We start from the raw sequence: 26,467 nt of genomic DNA, 5'->3' as shown, positions 1-26,467 counted from the left end.
CACCGTCGCACCACACTACCGCGCTACTTAGCAACGCCGCTAGCCCATAATCTAAAGCCGCAAGCTCCAATTTCAGCCCAAATCAATAACCCTTTGCTCAATTATTTAAATTCGAGGCCGCAATTTCTTCTTGCCTCAAATTTCGCCACATTTTCTATTGAATCATTGCCCCCTTTTACAAATACTTGGAAGATTTTTAAGTATAAAAATTGGGCACTTGGGCAATCGAAAATTTGCAAAATCAGGGGTAGTGTAATTGGTATGGAGGAGAAAGAAAATACTTTGTTAAATTCACAGTGGAAGAAGCTAATGAGATATGATGGAGTTGCCGGTGGGAATGCGGATGATTATGGCCATATGGGTGGGGTTGCCGGAGAAGAGGTGGGGGTTTGATGGAGTATGCCGGACTGTATGAAGGAGTAGGGGTTCATGACTAAGTGCGGGGAGAAAGAAGAAGAAAATGTGAGGATGTTAATTAAGTGGGCCCCATAAAACGGAAATAATAACAGAATTTGTTAACTCGCAGCAAAACTTATATTTTTTGGTTTTGGGTGATAGTAAAATAAAATAAAAATTTAGATGGGTAGCAAAAGTGAAATAGGGATGTTTTGGTGGTAGCAAAAGTCAAAATTTTCAAATATTAACTTTTTTTTTTTTTATTAACTTTTTACTTAATAATTTTACAGATATATATATTGATAGTTGAAAACATGAGTTGACAAGCGTGATTATAGAACCACATGCATTGTACATGAGACATTGTAGTGAGACTATATACTAATACTCTCCTGTCCTAATATATAGTTCTTGTTTGTATTTTTTCACGGTATTTAAGAAATATGAGGAGAAATTGGATGAAGTACATTAATAAAAGTGAAAAGTACAATTAATCACAAAAGTTAGAGAGAGAAAGTGGAAAAAAAGTACAAAGTATGTGCAAAATCCAATGGTAATTTAGAAAGTGTAACGAATATAGTAAAAAAAGTGAGGGTATAATGATATTTACATACTATCCACAAATAGAAACGAGAACAATATTTTGAGTTTCCAAAATAAAAAAAACAGGAACTATATTATGTGACGGTGGAAGCACGTGTGATTGTTACAAACAAAAAATTAAAAAATGCAGCAACGAGGACCCAAGAAGTTCTATACTCGTAAAAGAGACGAAATAGTTGGGCCAAGTCCAAATAAATTTACATGCATTAATATATAGTTGCATGACACAATACGTAGCAGCTTAGGTGGCTAGCCAAATAGCATAAACTTTACATAGTTACAAGTGAGAAGGACAAACTATTAAAATATTCCGACTAGTATAAATTTGTAAGTATGCGAATGTCTTAATTAAGTACCTCCCCAACGTTAGTTGCTACATATGAATAAGAAAAGGCTTGTCTGAATTCACAAGTGCTTCACTTTGCAAATTACTTGCTATTCTTTTTTAAGGAAACTCCATCATTACATTTCACACTCATTTACAGCTTGTTGGGAACGTGCAATCCATCAGAATTTTGGGAACCTCAACTATTATTCATCCATACATATACAAGTTCCTAATAAAAAAAAAAAAATCTATACAACATACATACATACAATAACGAATTTATTTTTTTTAAAAAATACAATAACGAATATAATAACGTATAATGCATGTATAGAATTCTCTAATCTATATGTCAAATGAGAATCTACATACAACACCACAAATTTTTAGTGTACATGTTTACAATATACTCAAGTATACACTTTCTATTCATTAAAACTTGCAGTATTTAGAGTTTTACACTATTTTCACATTTATTCTTCTTCATTTGTTCAATTTTGTGAGTTAAGTGTGGTGAAAATTAGATATTGTCATATGGGAACTATAATTAGATTGATTTTGATATATTGTTCAAAATCTAAACGTTTTATAATATTAACTAAAAGATAACTTAAGGTATTCATATTCAAAGTTATGCATTGAAAATCTGTACAATAATATTAAATGATGCGCAGGTATAATATTAACATCAAGTATTAGTTCATCATTACTTAAAAATAAAGATTTTCTCATAAATATGCTACATCACTTTTAATTTGAATAGAATGAAGCAAGATGAGATATTCATCTTGAGATGAGGAGCTGAGCGAGGTTGATTACTTGAATACTATGATTTTGGGGGGAAAACGTTGTAGCTTAGCTAGCTCCATATGTGCATACATACCTTGGAAATTAAATTAAAAAAAAAAAAAAAAAAAAAAAGAGCAAAGAAAATTAGTGCAATAATATAATGATAATATAAAGACAAATAGGAAAAGGAACAACAATAATTAAGGTTATGAAGGAGGCTAGGTTTGAACAGCAGAAAATATATGGAAGTAACCAAGGGCATATATAAGTGCAGAGTAGTGCAGTGCGTGCCCTAATTAATAAAGATAGATGATGAACTTAAAAAAAAATGATAAACATAGGTAAAAATGCATGGAGTAGCTAATTTAAGGTAGTAGTTAATTGCAACCAAGACGAAGTTCTAAATCAAAATCCTTGTTGAAGACAGCAGCAGCGGCGGCGGCTTGATGGATATTATTCATCTCTAAATCCGACCCTATGAATTCTCTTCCAATCCCCTTGATGTTACTATTAGGAGTACTGGGAGGAGGTGGTCCCACCAAATTGTTTTGCTTCTTATAATACTGAAACTGGTTTTTAGTAATAACATCGTTATGAATGGACTGATTTGGTGGTGGAGGAATAATGGTGGTTATCATGGAAGGAGGCGATAATGATGATGAAGACGAGCAAGAGTCTAAATGAAAAGGAGGTTGGATAGGGATGTTAGGGGTACAAGTGGTAAAAGGAGGAGGAAGATTTAGATTAATACAAGTGGTATAAGTAGTAGGGTTATTAATAAGGGATAGTTGCCTTAATTGAGCTCTATCCCTTCTATGGACATTCATATGTCCTCCCAGAGCTTGGGCAGATCTAAACTCCCTCTTACAAAAACTGCATCTATATGACCTTGGTGGCCATGTCGCCGTCATCATCATCATCATCGTCATCCTTCTCCTCTCTTCGCCGTCATCCTCTTCATCTTCACCTTCATCTGCCTCCCATGCTTTCTTCTTCTTGTTGTAGCACACATATAAGCCGCTACTATTAATGTTGCTTCTTCTTTCCATTGTATTTTTTTTGAGACAGAATGAAATTAAAGCAATCAACTAACATATGTACTTTGGTGGAGATCGATATCTAACCGATATGTATAGTACGAGATGTGGGTATTATTTATCAACTCAAGAAATAAACTAAGCTAAGCTTACTAAAAGAGAAACCTTGGTTATTGTTACTTGAATTTTCTCCTTTTTAACTCTTTCCAAATCCGGGAATTCATATCCACCGGATGTTCTTCTTCCCCCTTCCATCCCCCTTTTCAATCTTTCTCTTTCTTATTTACAATAATTTCATCATTTCAAATTTCAATCAATTCAATATTATTGCTACTCCCTTCTTTTCTCCATTCATTTCGTTGACCACTACTTTGACTACAAAAAGAATTCACTACTACCATATATATGTACTTACTTTACTCTCCAGAAATTAAGTTGACTTTAACTCGTGTATAGAACATAATTTCGGAAAATTAAGTTGACTTTGGCTCGTGTATGGAACATAATTAAGTTTACTATGAGCATCTATTTTTATTCAATGATACTGTGGATATTCTACAGTAGTACTTATACAATAAAACGAACTCAGACCTCTTTATTACACACTAATTACATTTTAATTATTTTTTTTAAAAGGTTGCATGAGAAGTAGTCAACGACCGTCACATTTAGGATTGAAGGAAGAATTGTAAGACCAAACAGAAAAAGTAAAAAGGAATTAGGATGGAGTAGTGTAGTCACGTACAATAATCCGTAGTGAATAAATGAGACAATGAAATTACCTAAAACAAAATAAAAATAGAGAAAAAGAGATGATAGAATTTGGATAGAGAAAAGATCCTTTCCAAACATACAATAGATTTTGCTGAATAACTGGTGGCCAATTCAGTGAGCCCATTTTCCAATAGCCCATTTCTTAAAATGGGCCTCCATTTTGTAAGGGCTCATCAGCCGATATTGCAGAATTACCTGCAGTGTAACGCGATGCCGTATGTTTTACTCCCAATACTTTTTACTGACTTCTCTATCTCTTCACTTTATGTGTTTTACTTACTTTTACACTTGTAAATTACAGGTAGGTTCAGTTGTTATGATAGCCTATACAAGTGTATATGCTAAAAATGGAGGAGGTTTAATTAAGAGAAATGAAAAAAGAGGTCAATTAGTGAGTAGGAAATGTGGTAAAAACTGAAGTCAGAATAATAGAATAGGGTGAATGATTTCAATGATTCTAAACTCTGTAGGTCGGCTATGGGAATCAACCCTTGGCTATTTTGCATTGCGAATGACTTTCTCATTAATAATGTCTACTAAATGAGAGTTCTTCCCCCCCCCCCCCTCTCAAACCCCTTACAAATCCCGCCCAAAACACATAAATGACTTATAAATTTTATACTAGTACCATAATTTTTTTTGGAATTTTCTATTTGGTACGTAGTTTTGATTTTTTCATTTGATACCCAATTTTTATTTTTATTCCACGTGGTACCATTGTAATTTTGAGTTATTCTTTACTATAGCATCCCGTTTAATAAAACATTAGTTTGGGGCGATTGTGGTCTTTATTTTCTAATTTCGACTGCAAATTTTGATCCTTTTAAGGTTAGAGACTTTTGAAAGTTTTTTTTTTTTGGCTAATTTCGACCTCATACTTGAACCTTAAGGCCGCTTAGAGCTAAAACATCCTCTTAAAACCTTAACCGATCAAATTTTATGGCACCCAAATCGAAAATAATATAATATATTTGATGAAATGTTACAGTAGAGAATAAATCGAAAGTATAGTGGTACTATTTGAATAAAAATAAAAATTGGTACCAAATGAAAAAGCCCAAACTATAATAGTACTAAATGAAAAATTCCAATTTTTTTTATTGGAAATATATTAAGTCTAATGCTTATTTGTGCAGTTACAAAGTAATATGATGATAAAAATAATTCCAAAGTCTAATTAATTACTTCATACGGAGTACTATATTATAAAGATGATTCTAAGGGATGTGATTTTATCCATAGAACAACTAACGGCCGTGACTCATGAAGAATAGTTAATCTTGGAAATTGCAATATGAAGATTTAGGTAATTAAGTTATTGTTTGATCTACTCATGTGTATAAACAAGCCAACTAGGGAGTAAAATTTATCAAATAAAAAAAAATTGTCTACAATTTGTTTTACAATACAGTTTTTTTTTTTTTTTTTTTTTTTTTTTTTTTAAAATAGATGTATTAAGTTAAAACCTCAGAAATTGCACGCACTACCTAGTTTACTCTATTTATTTAACTCAACTCCTCTCATCTTTTTATTGTATTGTACAACTACAGAGTACATAATACTCCTTCCATTTTATAATAATTGCGATATTTAACTTTTGCACTATTTATATGTTTACTTTGACTTGACTTATTACCTAAAAAAATATGTTGTCATGTAAAACATTTTTGGATTAGTCTTACTGTATATTTTCGCGATATTAACCTTTTTATTATTAATAATATATATTACAAATATTAATGTTCAAAGTTGCACATTGACATGTGTCCCCGATTAAAGTGGATTAATTAGTCTTTATATATATTTTGATACCTATTTGTATAGTTTCTTGCATTTTCCTATCCTAAACCAATTGATTTCAGCTAAATACTACATGCGGAGTAAAAATTACAATTTCACATCTAATTACTATTACTCTCAATATTTTCATGCGTGCATGCCAATTGAGTTAGGTTTAGTACCATCACATATTTTAGGGTTCAAAGTTCAAGTATTTACTTATGCTCATGAATCTATTAAACCTCCAGCAAAACTATAGTCTATACATATATCTAACTAAAACATACAGCAAATAATATCAATTAAGATAAAAAGAGAAGTAATAGGGATTATGATATACGAAGTATAATATAGACGAACTCCTTGTAGGAGTTATATCAATTTACAAATTGCTAACTCAAATATAAAATGATTAAAAGAAGGAGAAACAAATATGGGTTACAACCCCGGAATATATATATATTTATCAAATACAATATGATCCTAATATTTCTCCTTTCTTATTCTTTTCTTCTTTCTTCTTACTTCTCTCCTTACAATGAAAATAAATATTACATTATAACTTTTGTTTTACTAAATAATAAAGAATGAAAACTCTTCTTATTCACAACCTCTCACTAAGTTTTCAAATGTTATTTAAAGTAAACTAATTTTATCAAATACTTATTATAGTTTTCTAAATTAAAGTTTGAATTTCAACACTCCTATGTTGTTTTTAACTATATTTTTCCTTTTTTTTTATTTTTTTATTTTTAGCAGTAGATAATTATCCTTAAATTTTCGTAAAAATAAAATAAAATTATCCTTAAATTACTCTAGCGAGTGAGCCATATGCCATAGATATTGGGCTTTTGTTTTATAAGATGAAGAAATACTCATCTCTTTAGCAATAAATAATTATCCTTTGTTACTCGATTGTTAGCGAGTGAGTCATATGCCCATAGATATATAGCAGTAGATATTTATCCTTAATAAGATGAAGAAAGTATGGCTAGATACAAAATAACAAGAGTTGAAACAGAGTAGATTTAAATATAAGGATAAACATATACCACTTTCGTTTCTGAAAGTTCGACTCACTTATTATTCATTGGCTCAAAATAAAAAAACTTTGACCACATTCAATGACTTATACAATATAAATAAATTAACATATGGAATTTTATTAAATTCTCCTTATTTTAAATTTTTCAAATATCAATTTTTTATAATTTTCACTTATACATAGCCAAAGATATTTATGATCAAAGATGTTCATTGGAGAACTTTCAAGAACGGAGGGAGTATATAGATAGATAATTATAATGTAAGGTTTTTTTATTTTTTATTTTTTTGAAGGAATAATTATAGTCTAAGTTAATTTAAATAAAAATAAGGTTTGTGTGATAGATGTGTGATATGTTTTCCGTATTAATATTATCAAGAGAATAATATATTTAGAATTATTTATGTTAAGGTAATATTATTCCGTGAAAATATCTTTAGCATATATGGTTATATGAGAGTATATTTTGGATTAGGGTTTGTGTAAATGCTCTACCCTCTCGATATGTTGGACATAATAATAAAGTAGGAAAGGTTTGAGAATTCACATGCATCAACTCATTCATCTATCTTTAACTTGTTAGCTTGGTTGTTGTTCCTCTTCACAAGTACTCCGCTCCAAAACCCTCCCTTTTAAGTTAAACTTTTGTATAATTATTACTCAAAGTGAGAGTGAGAGTGAGTCACAAAATAAAAATCTTAAAAGAAAAATTAAGAAGATTATTAGGAAGGAATAATAATGGCGATTGATGGAGAATACCCTCTTGATCCCAAGTGTTACGAAATTGTAGGAGAAATAGGAAGCGGAGTTAGCGCTATGGTTTACAAAGCCAAGTGCATCACAAATTCATCCATAGTTGCTATTAAATCCATTGATCTCGATCAATCTCGTTCCGACCTCGATACCATCGGACGCGAAACCAAAACTATGTCCCTTTTATCTCACCCTAACATCCTCCGTGCCCACTGCTCCTTCTCCGTTGGGCGCAGTCTTTGGGTTGTGATGCCCTTTATGTCCGCTGGCTCGTTACAATCCATTATTTCTTCCAACTTCGCTTCTGGTTTACCTGAGGCTTGTATTGCCATTGTGTTAAAAGAAACTCTTAAGGCCTTGTGTTACCTTCATGATCAAGATCATGTTCATCGCGATGTTAAGGCTGGTAATATTTTAGTAGGCTATGATGGTGTTGTTAAACTAGCTGATTTCGGCGTTTCTGCACCTGTGTATGACATCAACTCCGAGTCTAGGTTGAAGGAAATCACCGGCACTCCTTATTGGATGGCTCCTGAAGTTATACACTCTCGTAATGGTTATGGCTTTAAGGCCGATATTTGGTCTTTTGGTATTACTGCTCTCGAGCTAGCTCATGGTAGGCCTCCTTTGTCGGATTTGCCTCCTTCTAAGTCTTTGTTGTTCAAGATTACTAAGAGTTTTCGCTTCTCCGATTACGACAACCACTCGTCCACTCACAGCAAACCCAGCAAGAAATTTTCAAAGGCGTTTAAGGATATGGTAGGCTTGTGTCTTCACCAAGATCCTACAAAGCGACCTACGGCTGACAAGCTGTTAAGGCATGTGTTCTTTAAGAACTCTCATAAGACTTGTGATTTTTTGGTAAAGAACTTATTGGTTGGATTGCCTACTGTAGAGGAAAGGTTTAAGGCTAGTAATAAGATGAGGCTAAACTCGCTGTCGTTAGGGAGTACTACTACTCCTACTGCTCCTAACACTCCTGCTGAGGAGGATGAAACAGGGCTATTTGAGAGGCAGAGGAGGGTTAGTGGCTGGAATTTTAATTTCGATGGCTTTCAAATGGATCCAGTTTATCCTGGGGCGGTTCGCCTCAATAACAACAATGATACTAATAAGGCTTCCTGCAGCAAGGAAAAGGAGGAGATGTTTCGCTCAGCTGTCTCCAAGAGGGTCCACTTTCGTGCTGACTTGATTATACCTTGCAAGCGTCTTGACTTGGATGTCTTCAGCTCAAGCTCAGCCTCTCCTGCTCTTAGTATTGGTACTCCTACAGAGGAACAAGAGGCTAGTCCACTCAGTCAAGTTGAGGGCGCGAGTCAAGAGATGAGTCATCCGAGTGAGGAGGAGGAAGGGGTGGATAGGGAAAGTATGATGTCGGGTTTGGTGGCTTTAAGGGGAGTTTGGACGAGCAGAGGAAAAATGTCAAGGACTTAATCACTTTCCTAGGTGGTGATCAAAGTGGAGGACTGGAAACGAACAAGGAAGAACAACTACTGGATGTGGTGGACAGTTTGAGGAGGGAGTTGGAGCAAGAGCGAAGGAAAAACAAAGAGTTGCTTGCGGAGTTGGAATTTCTCAAGGTCATCGTCTCTGGAGGACCTCAGTCCCAAAATGATTTGGAGTCGGCTACAACATACAGTAATTATGATTAGTAAATTCAACTGTTTGAGCCTAGCATCAAACAAAAGCTAGCAACATGTTTTATTAGAATGACATTAAGCATTTAATTTCCCATCATATTCTTGTAATCATTCAATCCAAATTTTGTTCATAGGTTTTCTTTTATTAATATTCCTCCCCCCGTGTATGACTAATCAGTTTGAAGAATAGTCGTATATATAAACAAAGTGCAGTATTGTTTACTTTTTGAATTCAAATGCAGGGTGTCATACTTCTCCATAACTTAATTTAACAACCGAAGTAGTCATATATGTAAATTGTACGTTAAACCAAAGAGTGTATCTGATCTTCTTCTTTGAAGTTCTAACACCGTATCAAAAAGAATAGACTAAAAATAAAAAAAGACAAGGCATCATGTATACGGCTGCATATGGGTAAACCTTTTCCATTAATGCCTTAACAGGATCAAGTATCCTAAACTCAAGACGAACCAGGACAATAGAGTTGATTTCAAAGTAGTCGAAACAGGAATACGTGCTTTGTCCTTCCTTAACAGCATGCCTTCAATCACAGGAAGACTGATGATGAATATGTAAAATGAGAAGAATGCTTGAGCAAACAGTGTATCCCAACTCTGAGTGACTATCGCTCTTGCAACTCCAGCAACAAAGGAAGAAAGATTCAAGGTAACTGCTGTAACAATTGGAACAAGAAACATGTTCGATGTTCTAAAGTCATACTTCCCATTTAGGTACCATTTACTTGTATCATCATCTCCGGCTTTATTGGTAGGCATGAAGCTTGTCTCCCGAATCCCCAACTTTCCCATAACACAGTCAAGAGTACCATAAACATAGGATGTAAGACCCTTTATCAGCACAATCCTTTGCGTGTTCAACCATAAATTTATTGAGCCTCCACATGAAAAAGCCTCATATAGAGGCCTCAAATGTGATGATATAAATACAAAGGCAAATGGTATGAAGAATGGGTCTGAAATCTGCATATATCATGAAGCATGCACAATATCAAACAAAAGACTTATGGACTCATAAATTGTTAGTTACATTAATATACAAAAAGCTACATATATTGACGAATAATTTGAGAAGTTTGACTCTTTTATGTTATGCTTATTTATCATGTAACGTACCTTGGGGTACAAAGGGATGCCATAGAAGAGACAAAGTGGTTGAATGATAGCAAAACACGAAATGGGCAGGAAGTCAAGAGGATAAAGGACGATCCAAGAATAAATCAACTTCTGAAGGATTAGCATTCTGGTTGAAGTGTTAAAAAGAGGGAAATAATTGGATAGACCAAGTTGAAGAAGGCCAGCAGTCCATCTCGAATGTTGAATTATTGCTTCATTGAGATTAGTAGTGGCAGAACCTAAGAACTGTGGACTTGGTGGATTTAAGTAAACTGACTTCCATCCTTTGCTGTGCAATATATAACCCGTCATCACATCTTCGACCACTGTGTCATATCGAAAACCAACCTGCACATACACATAACAACCCAGCCTCCGTTGAGATTAATTAGTTGTGTCAATACCGGTAAAAATTGTACAAGATCAGACTACAAGAAAATGAAATGCTTGCCTTTTTACCCCACTGTGTCTCCTCTTCGTAGACACAAGTAGCTAAGAATTGAGCCTCTTGTAGATAATCAGAGGAAAGTTTCCTTGGATACTCAGGCTCATCAATTTGGCTAAGAGATTTGATGAGCAGATTTGAAGAACCAAAAGTATGTCTGAGCTCATTTATGTTGTCATTACCTGCACAAATTAATGGTTCAACTAAAATCCGCTCATCAACTCGTCTTAATTAGAGCATGGGAGTTAATATAATAATTATTGCATGTGCTAGCTAAATAAAAAAAAAAAAAAACAGGGAAAGTTAAAAGCAGACACACCTGCTGCAGAGATGTTAAAGCCGTACAAGGCCTTCCTGTTGATGTAAAAATTAGTACCAGATAGTATTGGTCCTTGAATTCCATCAGTCCCTGGATAGATTATCTGAACCATTGCATGCTTATTTAGCTTAATCAACTTCACAACAAACACTCTAATCTTTCTACTGATCGATATTAACTTAACGTGTACATGGATATATGTATACTTACAGGCCATGATGCTCTCAGCTGACTATCATAAATGTCCTTTTCATTAATGTTATGAAATTTCTGAGGGAATTGAACCCAAGCTATTGAACGGTTTATCTCAGGATCAACATAAAAACACATAGCTTGCCGAGCTGAATTTGAATCGTTACAGTACATGTCACAGTCTAGGACCAGTATGTAAGGAGCATTGCTGAATATGCTGGAAACCCTTTGCTGCAAACCCAAACAAATAAACAAACAAAAAGAAAAACTTGCCAATTAGATTGCTATACGCCTATACCCTTGTGCAATTTTATTTATGGTCTAAGACGTATGGTTAGTATATATTCTTGAAAGTAGTGTAATTTTACCAGAACATTAAGAGCTCCGGCCTTGAAGTGATGGTGATGAGAAGGTCGTTTCTCACGAGCTACATACACAAGGAAGGGCATTTCTATGTTTTCTGGATTTGTTGTTGCAGAATTGTCATCATCTCCTACAAAACTCTCATTTATCACCTGCCACACCAACACAACATATAGATATAAATACAGCGATTATGATTAATTCAACATTGGAAGAGGAAAAAAATACTACACATTTACCTGTTATCATATATATACAATAAAAATTACTACATTCTTTTGAAATTTAGATGGATAGGAGTAAGCTAATAGTCGATGACTACACGGAATATTCAAATTTGGTTCATGTAACCGACCTCACTTATAGGATTAAGGCTTTGATTGATTGATTGATAGGAGTAAGCTAATGCCTTAGCTAGTACTATCTCTAGCTACGTACATGGATCCAATTTCAGTTAAAATAATTTCAATTGAACAAAAGTAAGGTGAAAAAACAGTGTCTTAATGAAAAGTTTGTTATAAGTATCAAATCTCCTAAACATATTAATTAGTAAATCATATCTAAATGAATTTGATAATATATCACAAACAATATATACGTACCTGACATCCCAACAGATACTGACATTAATAATATATCATGACATTTGATAATCCACATTATTGTAACTTTTATAAAAGATAAAATGTGCCATGTTAGCGCAAGAACTAATCATTCCATTTTTGAAAGCCCTCAATAATCATGAAAGAAGAAGAAAATGAGATGATGAAAATAAACCTGAATAATTGGTGAATGATCTTGAGCACTTCTCTTAGCGTTGTTCTCATTAACATCACCTCGTCTTTCCTTCCAGCTGAGCACTCGTTCCTCGAATTCCTCATACTTCTCCTGCACGTATAGTCACACACACACACACTACATTATTAGCTTCAGGTCTTTATGCAAAAACTAAACAAAATACAAAAATACTTGAAAATTATCATTAAATAAGAAAAAGTAGCCGAGATGCAGGGGAAACTAAGAACTAACCTTAAGTAGCTTAGAATCTTGAATAAAATGAGTGTTGTGAGATGGTTGTTGGAAATGTTGTTGAAAAAAAGCTTTAGGAGAAATTGGTAGAATATTATATCTCTTACAAAATGGTAACCACCAAGTTGCAAAGACCCAAGCATGTTTCATAGCATCCAAAGTGACAGAAGCACCTCCATCATCAGATACATAAACACTTAATTTATGAGCAGGGTAATCCAATGACATTGCAGATATAACTGTATTCATAGCATCAAATGTAGGCTCTCTGATAGGGTCAGCAGTGCATACAAAAACGTCGATTTTGGGCAGTTCCTCATCCACGGGCAGATTCTCGGGAAAGACTGTCCGAGTGAGAGGACGCCAGTAGTAGGATAGCTTGAGGATCCAGGAGAAAAAGAAAAGGATCTCAGCAGCAGATACCAGAAGCCATGGGAGCAAAGGCACCACATTACCGGCATGACCAAAAAAATAGGCAGCTCTCAAGTAGAAAATTGGTGCAGTGGCCAGGATATGTAATAAGGCATAACTTCTGTTAAGGAATGCCCTTACTTTGTGAACATGCCAATCATGAAGTTGAGACTTTTCCATTTTTTTTTACTTTGACTTCAGGATATTGAAGCGAGTGATAAAATATATGAAGAGGTTGTGTGTTCTGTATTGGTGGAGAGCCGTCTAAATTTATAACACTCAATCACAAATAAGAATTACAATTATAAATGGATGAATAAAACAGTAGAGAACGAAGGTGCTGAGAACGCCCTGAATTGCATGAAGGCAAATTTTATAATCTAAGTTATTGAGGTGAAAAGATATGGTCTAAAAAATTTGACACTCTATGTATTATAGTAATTATAAAAAAGAATAAGACAGATATATAGTGATAAGTTGAGTTTTACCTCAAATAATAAAGAAAGATATACAGGCTTAGGTTGAGGAGGAACTATACATCATCGATTACGTAATAAAACTCAACTCCAGTGTAGTGGTTGTCTTTGAGATTTTAATCTTACGAGGAATTAGAATATAAGCTACGGAATAAAACTCAAATGCATGCCTCTGACTTGTCTGTTATATTTCCAAATTTGTATTGTACTTGGATAGCAATTGTGGTTGATACATACAACATTTCCAGAGGTGGAGCTACAAATACTAATACCGGAAATGACCAGGTATAATTTTGTTAAATTGGGCCCTATAATTATTTTTTTAACAAAAAATATCTTACGAAATTATAAATTTTGTGATAAAATTAAAGAATAAATTATTGATTAACAAGTTTTCTCTTTATTTTGTATAAGTAAATTTCAAAAATTGGGCCCTTATATAATAGTTTTACTTAGAATTCCTATGCAAGACCACCCTACACAGTACCATCTGAACAGTACAACATACACCACTCCACTTTCCACTCATTATCCAGCCAGCCAGGCAACTCTCAATTATAATATATATATATATATATATATATATATATATATATATATATATATATATATATATATATATATATATATATATATATATATATATGGACCCTTCTTTTTTTTCTTTTTTTATTTTTTTACAATCTTGAAGATTACAACTCCATCACTGAATAGGCCTTAACAATTAACACCCCACCCCCCCAAAAAAAAAAAAAAAAAACAAAACTAGTCAGTCATATGGGGCAGGGTGCTTGTGGTAAGCAGCCGCCTTAATATTATAAATTAAATGTAGGGTTAGTAAAAAATGGCGGAAAGGTGTAGAAGAGGATGATCAATGTTGGAAATTCGATAATAATAGACAAAGTTTTGATTATTTTAACTGTGTATGACCTTTGAAGACAATGAGTTCACGTAAACGCTGAAGTATAGTATTAAGATTAGAGAATCTAGAGCGGACGAGGATATTGCACCTCATTTGTAATTTAAAATAATGGTACTCCGTAAAATAAAAGTTTGTTGTTAAGTCAACTATATAATTGTCGTGTTATTAATATTGACAAATATACGGCCATGATTTCTAAGCTAAATTTTTGTAGACATTGCAAAATTGTCCTTAAATTTCTAGGCATACCTATCTTCTGGGCAGAAACAGCAGCATGTAATATCGACTGGCCTTTTGTCAAACAATTGAGTGCATCTTCTTTGAATGGCTGCAACTTCTGTAGCATGTGTTGTACAGGATCAGCAAGCTCTTTCACGATGGCCAAATTCAAAGGACAAAACCCCTCAATATTCATAGCATACGCCGCAGAAGGATACAAGTCAACCAACTCCTTTGCCTGCTCAACCTCTTCATCATCATACGTTTCCAAGGCAGTGTGAAGGGCGGTGTTCCCATCGACATTGCTCCACTCTAATACCTGTTGAACTACAACGTCATTGCCTGTTTCCTGTTGCTGCTGTAAACTTTGTCTATAACTCCATCAACTACGAAGTATTCTGTTTTAAACATCACCTGACTTTAATTTTCATTCTACCAAAACCAATTGCTTATAAATTAAATGTAGGATCTTCCTAATAATACTGTCACTCACATGTGAATTACCTATATTAAGCTCTAAGCTTGTATACGTAATGATCTAGAGGCTATTGCAGCAAGAAAATGCTCAAAAATAACAAAGATACAACTGTAGATACCACGCATAGTAGCTGATAATCTGATATATAGTGGAATACGTGTATTGTCTTTCCTTACCAACATTCCTTCTATCACCCGCTAACTCACCTACAACATAAAATGAATAGGTATATTCTGATGATAAGGATGCAGTGACAGCAAAACACAAAACTGTTGATACATTCTGAAGATATTGCATTCTTGAATATACTCTGAAGATATATTCTGAAGATACATTCTGAAGATATACTGAAGGTCGTGAATGTCAACCAGGAACAACATATTCTGAAGATATTGCATTCTTGAAAGTCAGTAAATTAGGGGAAATTGAAAATAGACTACTCTCATTTGACAATTTTAAGGAACGTTTATGTTATGGAACGTTTGAGGAAATTGAACCCAGCCTGGCCTAAGGATGAAGAAAATAAGAAATCTTCATATCAAGGTAAAAATACATTGCTTACCGAGCTGAGATTGAGACATTGTGGTTTGCGGTACATGTCAGTCAAGGACCAGAACTTAAGGAGAATTGCTCAATATGCTAGAAACTCTCAGCTGCATCATAACAGCCAAAATTATAATTAAAGAAACACCAGATAATTAGTACTTTGTATGTATGTAAGCGTTTCTTGGATGACCTGCATACATTTTAATGCATTACAATTGTCACAAGAGACTTGTTTGAATGAGAATTGATTCATATCATACATACTAGTGCAATTAGAAGGTCTTATCTCACAAAGCAAGGTATATGATATGAGAAGAGGCAATCTCATATACTAGTGCTGTTCAGGGTTTAAGGTTGCAGCATCTTACATAGAATTCTCGCTTATTATCATCTGGTGCACCAATAGTTTTAAATTATGAATCTTTAGCATTTCCCATTCATGACATTTTGATGATCTAAGTATGTAGCCTTTTTATACAAATACGTACTCTTGAATATGTAATTGTTAGAAATCTAAACCTTCTTCCAAGCACATCTATTAACAATTTTATTATTGTTGAGTTATAGTTATTATCCCCTTAGCTTGTTACCCCCTCGACTTTTCTTCCAAATAGCACAGTCCATACAAAAAATTTAAGCTCAGTAATTGATATTTTTGGCCAAGTGTGAGTTGTATGTCATTCAATATAAATTCCAGATAAAAATAAAGGATAGTCACAAATGGAGTGTGTGGGTGCGAGTGTGAGTAGCGTAGATAAAACAACACGTAAAAGATAAGGAGAACCTGAAGTCCTAAACAAGCGGTGGTGGATCCATCAGATGATGATTATCACCAGAAACATCACCAAATCTGTTTGTTTGTTGCTTCGTACTCTTGCTGCTTCAAAGCCTCATATTTCTCCTACATGCATAGATCAGTTATCACTCATCATCGTATGTTCTATAATTCAATGCAATAATTATAAACAATATTCAATCTCATGTTGGTTATGACTACATATACATACTGTTGATGTATGTAATACGTACAATTTAATTACATGCAAGTAACACACTGTAGGTAGTAAATTTATATAGTGAATAAAGTCCTTAAAATTAGTCTAGCTGACATCAAGATGATGAACATACGTTATTCCTCCTGAAAATAAACGTGTCTTGAGAATTTATGCATCGTACACAGAGCAGGGAAATCCAAGGACATTGCAGATATTAACACTGTTAGTTATGTTGATAACTTCATAAGTGGACAATCTTTACAAATACAACTCAATTGTAGCAGTTGTTAAACGTTCTTTTCTGTTTGTATTTGTAATTATGAATTTTTAATATTCATCTAATTAACTACATTTTTATTAATTTTGCAGACTTTTTGATTAAATATATACTACTGGCCTTTATACATTTTTATTTATTAATTTAGTTGCGGGGGCCAAACAATGTACTGAGGTCCTAAATCATTTCTTTTATCATTAATCCACCTTTAAATTAATTACACCAAACATAAAACATGACTACATGTGTTCCAAACAAAAAAAAAAAAAAAAAAAACATGACTACATGAATAGCCAACAGTTTTATTTATTTAACAATAAAAAAAAGGATTTAATCCTTTTACGATAAGAAGATAAAACATCCAAAGATGATGGAAAGCACAACAAAGACGGAAGATGTTAAAGTAGCAGACAATGGAATGCAGCCCTTGTCCTGCCTAACAAACATGGTTTCCAACAGTGGATAACTGATGATCAACCCATATAATGATAGAATTCCCTGACCAAACATTTCATCCCAATTTCCTACACCAATCACTCTTGCAACTCCTCCCACAAAGCAACACAGGTTTAAGGAGATGACGCTCACTAACGGAACAAGAAACATATTTGATGTGCTAAAGTCATACGTCCCCATTTTCATATAACTTAGCTTTATTACTGTCCTCAGCTTTATTAGTAGGTATGAAAGCCCGAGTTTCGCCATCACACAATCAGCAACTCCATAACCAAAGCATGTAAGAGACTTTATTTTCCAAATCCTTTGTTCGTTTAGCCATGTTCTTACTGACCCTACCGTGTCAACAACTTCACATAGATGCTTCACCAAGGATGATATAAAAACAAATCCAAATGCTATGAAAAATGGGTCTGATACCTGCATACATATTTAAATTCCTTTAGTTAAGTGTTTAAACCTGCAATATTCCTACTTCAGAGCACATACAATTAATCTTACTATTACAGAGTTGACTTACTAATCAATAACTTTAATATATCAAATGCACAACCTACATACGTGGTATTTACCTTAGGGTATAATGAGACACCATAGAGGTAGCTAATCAGAGGAATGGTAACAAAACACCAAACTGCTATAAAATCAAAACAGTATAAGACGACCCAGGATGAAGATATCCGATGAAAAATTTGCATTCTTGACGGACTGTAGAAAAGGGGGCAATACTTTAAAAGCCCAATTTCAGCAAGTCCTGAGATCCATCTGCTAAATTGAATCAAATATTCATCGAGATTAGTCGTAGCAGAACCCAGAAACTGTGGCCTTGGTGGATTCAAATATACTGATCTCCACCCTTTGCTCTGCAACATATAGCCTGTCATTGCATCCTCCAATACACTTTTATACCAAAAACCAGCCTGCACATTAAAAAATTAACTTATGATGATCCATTTCTCAGTTTTCATAGTCATTAGAATTGGCTTCTAAACTTCTACATACTTACCCCTTCACCCCATTTAGTATTTTCTTCATAAGTGCAAGAGGCTAAATACTGGGCTTCTTGTACTGGAGCAGTGCAAAGCTCACTGTGCTTGGTTTTACTAGGCATGTCATTTTGTCTAAGTGACTTGATGAACTCAGTGGAAGGACCAAGTATCTTTCTTGCTTCCCTCATTATGTCATTACCTACAAGAATCTTAAGCAAGGATTATTAGCCCCTACAATTTGGTACTCTCAGTGAGAAGTAGATAAAATATGAGGCTTAGAGATAAGGCAATATATAAGGGGAACCTGATATCAAGTCCCAAACATGGCTTCTCAAAATCTAAATCATCAATTAGTATTCATGGAATCTTGCCTTAAATGGTACAATAGTTACAACCCAAAAACAAAATTAGAAGAGGCTTACAAACACACCATCATAAATGTTGACGCCATACAAAGCCTTCCTGTTGATGTAGAAATTAGTACCAGATATCACTGGCCCCTGAAGTCCATCTGCCCCTGGCCAATAAACCTGGAATCCAGTGAACCAAACTAAAACTTCTTCCCTAAAAATTAACTGAAATACGGATAACATAACCATAGATTGATTGACTTACTGTCCATACGAATCTCATCTGACAGTCATAGATGTCATTCTCATTAACATTATGGTATATCTGGGGGTATTGAACCCAGCCTAAAGGTGATATTTTAGGATCAAGATAAAACACATTGCTTGTTGAGCTGAAATCGAGTTGTTGCAGTACATATCACAGTCTAGAACTAGAATGCAAGGAAAATTGCTCAATGTGGCAGAAATTCTGAGCTGCAATTCCAATAATTACATTAAACGGATACATATAAAGAAATTCAGGCTAAATTTCTCACTACATCCTTAAGAGCAATGGTTGCATCAAAGACAGATTATATGAAAGTGCTAGAGTCATACTAGAACATTAAGAGCTCCGGCCTTAAAGTGATGAGGATGAGAACGTCTTTTTTCATGGGCAACATAAACAAGGGAAGGCATCACTACATGTTCTGGATTAGCTGCAGTATCTTCTTCTATAACCTTCCCATCTATCACCTGCAACAACATAGACATAGAGACTTTAACATCATTAAATTTAAAAATTCGAAGTAGTTAATGAAACATAAAACTAATTGACATATACTACCTCCAGTTCTTGTTACTTGCAACAATTTCCTAAAATGGATGGTTCACATTACTTGCAACATTTTTTTTTCTTTCCTTATTTAGTAAGTTTTTGGGTGGAATTTGACTAAAATACCCTTACTTTTTGTTTAAAGACCCTAATTAAAAAACTGATTTTATCTAATTAACTTAAACCCTAACATTGATTTAAGTTAACTATTTCCACCAAAATCAATCCCCTTCCATTAAATCAACCACCAAAACCAATCCCAACCACCTTCATCATCCTTCATCTTCTTCCTCATCCCCATTATTTTTCTCTCCTCCTCCAACCCCACTCCCATTACTTTTCTAGATCTGTGGGTTTTCGTGGGTTCATGGGTTTGTGATTTCAGATCAATGGGGGGTAGATGGTAGGTTGTGGGTTGCAGATCATGGGTGCGAGATCGTCGGCGGTAGGTTGTGGGTTGCAGATCGTGGGTGCGATGGGTAATGGGTTCTTGGGTTCGTGGGTGCGGTGGTGAGTGGTTTCATGGGTGTGGCGGGGGTATCGTGGGTGAGGTGGTGGTTTTGTGGTTGCGGTGGTGGTTTCGTGGTTAATGGGTTGTTTCGGTGCTGCTGGGTGGTGGTGGTGGGTGGTTTCGGTGCTGCAGGGTGGTGCTAGTGGTGGTGGGTTATTAGTTTAATTTTAGTTGAATTTCTTTTTTTTTTCGGTAGGATTAATGTTTAAGTATATGCCCTTATTTTTCACTAACTATGCTTAAGATCTTTTGTCTAGGAATCCGCAAAACACCTCTTTGTTGCGAGTAACAAGAACCGGAGGTAGTATTACTTTTCTTTACGTCCTTAATTACCAATTGTTTAGTCAAAGTGTACCTACATCACAAATTATTCAATCTACTCCTTTAGTATAGTGCTGAATAAAATAAGTTTAACAAAGTTTACCAAATATTATAATTAATAAGACTGGAAAACGTCTCTATCATTGCTAACCTTGAAATTGTTTAAACAAGCTTAGCTCAATTAAGCTAATATAACCACTTAATCATTGCAAAGTTTTAATAAGCTAATATGGTAATACTTGCTCTTTTAAAATGCATAAAATCATACGAATATTAACAATAATTGAAGGAATCAAATATTAAAAATACAGAAGGTAAGCGTACAACATTTAAAAACAAGAAATCAACCTGAACATTCGACGGATGATCCTGAGCACTTCTCTTAGAATCACCATTGATCTCATCGCCGACTGACTTCCTTTGAACTCGCATCTTGAAAGCCTTGTATTTTTCCTACACAAATTGTTTACTCCTATGGTGACTATTCAGCATTACATGTGTTTTAACTTATTTCAATAAGTAAAAAGTAGCAGCAGTTCAATTAGAAGCAGTAGAAAGGTAAAGTATTGAACAATATAAATAAATTTACAAAGCATCAAATTAGTTTGACTGTTTGAGAGTTGAGATGTACTATTGAAGAAACATAGAGCATGGAATATTTGTAAATTGTCAGGAGAGAAGTGAATATTTATAAGCCAAACCTGAAGCGTGTTTCTATCTTCAATGAACTCCCTGCTCTGACTTGCCTCCTCCGTCTTCTCAAAATAAGCCCGAGGACATATTGTCTTAACATTCTACCTCCTGCAGAAAGGCAACCACCATGTTGCAAATACCCAAGCATCTTTTATACCATTCAATGTCACAGAGTCACCCCCATCATCAGACAAATAAACACTTAATTTCTCAGCAGGATAATCCAAAGACATGGCAGAAATAACAGTATTCATGACCTCAAAGGTCGGCTCCTTCTTAGGATCAGTTGTACACATAAAAACATCAATTCCAGGTAACTTTTCATCCTTAGGCAGCCTCTCTGTGAAGATGGTCCGAGTAACAGGCCACCAGTAGAATGGCTGCTTGAGGAACCAAATAAATGAAAAGAGAAGCTCGGCAGCAAATAGTACAAGCCACAGTAAGAAAGGAATCAATTTAAAACCAGCTTTGTCAAGGAAAAAGATTGCTCTGTAGTACAAAATGGCAACTAAGGCCAAGAAATGTGAAAGGGAATGTGATAGATAGAGAACTGCCTTTAGTTTATGAACATGGCAGTGATGAAGAGAAGTAGTATGAGTGTGAGAGTTCTCCATTGCTGTTCTGGACTTCTGGTTGTTTTGGCACACATTAAGGTCATTAAATAGCATGATCCACCAGAATGAATTCACTTAGATATAATGTTTTCAATTCTCAAAGGGGGGCAAAAAAAAACAAATTAAAGTAAGTAGGACTTGTGGAAAGAGATGTAAACGCAAAAGTGGTGAGGGCCCTAAAAATAAATATAAAATGCATGGGAAAACAAAAGTATAATTAGGAGGATGAATTTTCAAAGAAACAAGTTAACATCAACTTTATATTGAATTAAAATATAATTACCTCCGTTTTTTTTAGTTGACACGTAATCCTTTTAGAATTTTTTTTTTAGTTGACACGTTTCTTTTTTGGGTAAATTTTATACCTTACATTTACTAGATACCCCACTTGCTTTATCATTCTCTCTCACTCTCTCTCCTTTCCTTAATATGTGTGCCTAAATTGAACACGTCAACTAAATAGAAACGGAGGAAGTATTATCCCAGTAATTAAGACAAGGAAAGAAACCAAGGTGATTGGAATGTATACAAAGAATATGGAATTTCTTTATTGATATGGACAAATATAGGTTTAAAAGTAGTGCATAACATGATAACTATCAGCAGTCTGCAATTCTGCATAGAAAATAACTGGAGTTAATTTATTTGTAGAGAACGGATAAAATAGCAATTTGAGGGACCAAAATCTGAAAGAATGTAAGCACCGAATGACATTAAGAAAAAGAAAAAAAAGGAATTTCGTTTTACAGAATTGCAGCCCAGCAGAAGATCAGCACAACAATTTGATGAGCTGTATGTATAAACATGTAAACTACTCCTGATAATAAGGAGAGAATAAATCATGAAACTAAAGGAAGACTTCATCACTTTATTATGATCCAAAACAGCAATGAGAAGTAAAGTTGTTCTGTCTACTGAATCATAATATATCCAGACCATTGGACAAAGAAGTAAGAACTGGTTAGCAAGATCACTTGGGGAGACAATGGCCTTATTCTTCAAGTATATACCTACACTTGCAGTCCAGAGCTTGAATGTGTCAAAATCCACCAAATTCCATGTGGGAAGTGGGTGGATTTCTTTTCCTGATGTAACCCCCACAACCCCTCTCAAAAACACTGTGGAAATCAAAGTTGACTGCCTGACTGGCTAATCATTGGAATATGTCCCCAATTACAGGAAAAAGAGAGAGATGCCAAAATGCAAGACCTGTCATCAATAAGAATGACACCTTGCTTCTATTATTTATGGGGAGAATCCTAAATAAATTGAGAAAAAAAAATTATTTATGCTTCTATTTCCCATTTTTAATACAAGCTTGAAGCATAATCTTTATGACATCTTGCTTCTAACAATTTTAATGATTTCCCACCATGTTTGATGCCCACTATTCATGAAGTCAAAACAATATGAAGATGGAATAAATGCTTACAAAAAAGTAAAAAAAAAAAAAAAGAGGGACATGTCATCCACAACAAAGAGGGTTAGATGCCCAATTTACAAAGCACATAAGATCTAATCTAGTCATCCACATAAACAAAGTTGACATGTCAAAAAAGCATACCATTTGCCAAAATACTAAGCATCCAAAAGGAGAAACGAAATCAAAAGAAAGCTCTGTAGCATTAGATAGTTTATAATGATTTCTAACAATTTAACAAGAAACTGAATGTACATCAATATCTAAGAACCTTAGAATTTACCATATTTAATTTAAGTCGTCATCTTTGCCAAAGCCAAAGGCAGTCTTTTTCTCTTTCTGCTGCTGCAACATGAATTCATCAAACTGCTTAGCTCTTTTTTGCATGTCCTTAACTACCTCATATGTGGCAGCATAAATCTGCTTAGGTAAATATACTTCCAAATAATCAAACCATTCCCCTAGAGTCATCTTTTCCAGGTCGGGTACAACAGTGACCTCAGGATCTTTGCTTCTATCATAACACTTGACCTCTGACTCTTTAACAATCTCTTCAATATCTGATTCTTCCACTCTCCCATCATTCAGCACTACATCACTCTCTACTCCATTACAAACCCTTTCCTCAGCATGAGAAACGCCAACCAGACTGCCATCCTCTTGGGCACCTTCCTCCGCACAATCTTGCTCTCTCACACATTGAGCACCTCCATCCTGATCAAGAACCACCCCCTCCAAAAACCGTGCATTTGTCTTATCATCTGATACATTTTGCTGAAGAGTACCATCCATCCATTTTTCGCAAGGTTCCTGCCTTAAATTCACCACCTGTTCAGGCAACTCCTTCCCCAACGCCTCAGAATCCCTTATCTCTTCCAAAACAACATCTTGAGCAGCTTCAGTTTCTTCCATTCTCCGATCGTCCAACATTACATCACTCTCTATGCCACATAGACCATCTTCCTGCTGAGTAGTCTCACCCATCGGTTCTGCAAAATTCTGCTCTTTCAAAGACGGAGCACCTCCCTCTTGTTCAGAAAGCTCCACCTTTAAAACTTGCTCATTCATTTTATCACCCTTCAAATCTTCACAAGACTGCTGCTGAGGAACTTCCTTATCTAATACCTCATGATTATTCATCTTCTCCTCCGGAAAATCATCCAAAACATTATCTAAACTCCTAACACCATGCTTCTTTTTCCTCCCACGACCTCCTCGTGTCTTGTTATTTTCCACCACTTGCTTACAATCATCCACATCCAATCCCTTGGTTTCCTCCATAACAGAGATGGGCATCTCTACAACCTCGGCATTCTTTCCACGCCTAGTCCTCCTCGGCTGCATTACCTGTTCTAAACCCAGAAATTCAACTTCTCCTCTCTTAGAACTCCTAGTGTTCCTCTTACTCATAACACCTTCCAAATTCACAGCATGTTCATCCTCTTTTGTCGCACGCCCTCTTCCGCGCCGTTTTGGAATTTGTTCAACCATACTACTCTCTACATTCAAATCCTCAACCCCAGAATTGGAAGCAGGTCGCCTAATAAGGTTATCAATTTCATCCCGAAATTTCAAATTGGAACCCTCAATAACCTTAGTTCCCAAATCAATAGCAGCTTTTCTATTCCTAGTAATTCTACGGCTGTTAGTTTCCTCCTGAATTAGGGCAATTTCAACCCTAATAGAGGTAAGCTCACCAATTTTAATCTCATCCCCATTTTGAATTACAGAAGGGAAAAGGGGTTTAAGTTGAGAGGAGTTCAAGATAGTACCATTTGAAGAATCGAGGTCTTTGATTTCCCAGTTTCCAGAATCTGGGTTGAATTGAATGATGAGGTGTTTGGAGGAAATCCCAGAATCTTTGATGGTAAGATTGTTTCCTTTGACGACTCGGCCGATTCGAACACTGGATCTGGAGTTGAATTCTAAGGTTTCACCTTGTCGAGGACCTTGTTGCATTAGCAGCTTCAGAGTTGATGATTTAGAGGACGCCATTGTTGGAAATTTGGAGGTTGAATTGAAATCAGAAGAATTGAAATGAGCGTAAGTAGTTTACAACTGGAGTTGTTGGCGCTCTCTGGAATTTCAAAATTCTTTCATTGTGGAGCTAAGTTGCACGGATACCGACACGGACACGATACGGACACGGAAAACGGCAATCCTGAAATAGGGACACGGGTACGGCGTATAACAAGGCATATAATATATAAAAAAAACGATAATTTGACAACTTATTCAATAAAACACTAAATAATTAGCCTCAAAGCACACAATTTTGTTAAAACAAGTAAATAAACAAAGTGTACGAACGTAGTCTCGTACATATTAAGAAATCATCAAACCAAATACATGTCTTAATAATAGTTTTACAAATCATAAATAAACTAAACATAAGTACTAATAGTTTCATTCTTCACCATCACCAAGTACATCATCAAAAATCATATTTTCCATCTCGGGTTCATCAAGTAGAGCTCAGCCATCTCTAGAATACCAACCTCTCCTAGGTTGTCATGCTCATCTCCACCCACATCCCAGAACTTAGATCACCCCTTAGTGTATTCTTCACTTCTCCTATAAATTAATCGAAGGTTGTTACGAATGTATACCAAGTCTTGAGCACGTTTAGGAGTAAGCATATTTCCAGTGCAAGAATGAATAAACTTATAGGTGCTCCAATTCCTTTCACTGCAAGAAGAGGAAGAAGGTTGACCTAATAGCTTATAAGCCAAACCTTGAAGCATAGGCACTTGGGAACCATAAGTTGCCCACCAATTTTTAGCATCCATCAAAGCCATATCATGCATGCAATCAATGTTGAGAAAGATCCCCTCTGATTTTTGTGAAAATATTGCAAATTCCGTGTTGATCTTGAATCTTTCATCGGGACTTTGGAAAAGCCTTCGAAAGCATTGTAATCTTTGTGTGGAAATTTCATTGTCGGCATTTGGAGCAACTCGTCCCGGGACCTCATTAAGCCATTCTGCCGTGTAAAATCTTTAACAACAAAATAAGAATAGCCATAAGAAATTAAATAAAAAACAAGGAAAAATAAATAAAGATAATAAAGATGAATTAAATAAGTAAAACTTACCTTGGATTCAAAGAATGTGCTAATGAATGGAGTGGAGTACTACCCTTACTCCAACGACTACTAAGAATCCCTTTAATTACATTAAAGAAGGTAGATTCTTCATAATCTAGTTTACCCTCTTTCTTATAGATGGCATCTTTCACCTTTTGAACCATAATGTCCCATCTTTCATAAACCAAATACAAGGAAGATTTGTCAGTGTCACAAACCCTAATCATCTCATAGATTGGGCGTGTGAAATCAAGAATGTAATCAA

General features: G+C 34.9%; 4 protein-coding genes and 2 pseudogenes across 4 annotated transcripts; 1 reads left to right on the top strand and 5 right to left on the bottom strand.

The window, feature by feature from the left end:
- Positions 1–2,493: 2,493 nt before the first annotated feature.
- LOC110717962 (transcriptional regulator SUPERMAN-like) lies at positions 2,494–3,165 on the bottom strand. Its single transcript, XM_021896764.1, has one exon. It carries the CDS (start codon positions 3,163–3,165, stop codon positions 2,494–2,496), a length of 672 nt encoding a protein of 223 aa, XP_021752456.1.
- Positions 3,166–7,417: 4,252 nt separating this feature from the next.
- LOC110717818 lies at positions 7,418–9,212 on the top strand (annotated as a pseudogene).
- Positions 9,213–9,352: 140 nt separating this feature from the next.
- On the bottom strand, positions 9,353–13,710 carry LOC110717817 (cellulose synthase-like protein E1). The gene is made up of 8 exons (XM_021896596.1): positions 12,626–13,710; positions 12,374–12,484; positions 11,602–11,748; positions 11,252–11,464; positions 11,042–11,144; positions 10,729–10,904; positions 10,278–10,625; positions 9,353–10,124 (listed from the first exon to the last, which is right to left on the bottom strand). The coding sequence occupies exons 1-8, from the start codon at positions 13,214–13,216 to the stop codon at positions 9,573–9,575; spliced, it is 2,241 nt and encodes a 746-aa protein (XP_021752288.1). The 5' UTR covers positions 13,217–13,710; the 3' UTR covers positions 9,353–9,572.
- Positions 13,711–17,119: 3,409 nt separating this feature from the next.
- On the bottom strand, positions 17,120–22,152 carry LOC110717393 (annotated as a pseudogene).
- Positions 21,091–25,694, bottom strand: LOC110717394 (FHA domain-containing protein At4g14490-like). The gene is made up of 2 exons (XM_021896078.1): positions 23,401–25,694; positions 21,091–21,191 (listed from the first exon to the last, which is right to left on the bottom strand). Exon 1 carries the CDS (start codon positions 25,110–25,112, stop codon positions 23,406–23,408), a length of 1,707 nt encoding a protein of 568 aa, XP_021751770.1. The 5' UTR covers positions 25,113–25,694; the 3' UTR covers positions 21,091–21,191; positions 23,401–23,405.
- LOC110717617 lies at positions 25,664–26,429 on the bottom strand. Its single transcript, XM_021896364.1, has 2 exons — positions 26,212–26,429; positions 25,664–26,114 (listed from the first exon to the last, which is right to left on the bottom strand). Exons 1-2 carry the CDS (start codon positions 26,427–26,429, stop codon positions 25,664–25,666), a joined length of 669 nt encoding a protein of 222 aa, XP_021752056.1.
- Positions 26,430–26,467: the final 38 nt, after the last annotated feature.

Source organism: Chenopodium quinoa, unplaced genomic scaffold (genome assembly GCF_001683475.1).
Source record: "Chenopodium quinoa cultivar QQ74 unplaced genomic scaffold, ASM168347v1, whole genome shotgun sequence".
Taxonomy (NCBI): domain Eukaryota; kingdom Viridiplantae; phylum Streptophyta; class Magnoliopsida; order Caryophyllales; family Amaranthaceae; genus Chenopodium; species Chenopodium quinoa.
Note: the sequence above shows the minus strand (reverse complement) of the source record. Positions and strands in the feature narration are given on the sequence as shown.

Excerpts from the sequence above, each read along its gene's own strand:
- LOC110717962 (XM_021896764.1), bottom strand. The coding sequence starts at position 3,165 with ATGGAAAGAAGAAGCAACATTAATAGTAGCGGCTTATATGTGTGCTAC.
- LOC110717394 (XM_021896078.1), bottom strand. The coding sequence starts at position 25,112 with ATGGCGTCCTCTAAATCATCAACTCTGAAGCTGCTAATGCAACAAGGT.
- LOC110717817 (XM_021896596.1), bottom strand. The coding sequence starts at position 13,216 with ATGGAAAAGTCTCAACTTCATGATTGGCATGTTCACAAAGTAAGGGCA. Across the intron at positions 10,905-11,041 it reads CTTTAACATCTCTGCAGCAG|GTAATGACAACATAAATGAG; the intron begins GTGTGTCTGCTT and ends TAATTTGTGCAG. Across the intron at positions 10,125-10,277 it reads GCATCCCTTTGTACCCCAAG|ATTTCAGACCCATTCTTCAT; the intron begins GTACGTTACATG and ends TGATATATGCAG.
- LOC110717617 (XM_021896364.1), bottom strand. The coding sequence starts at position 26,429 with ATGATTAGGGTTTGTGACACTGACAAATCTTCCTTGTATTTGGTTTAT. Across the intron at positions 26,115-26,211 it reads GCACATTCTTTGAATCCAAG|ATTTTACACGGCAGAATGGC; the intron begins GTAAGTTTTACT and ends TTGTTGTTAAAG.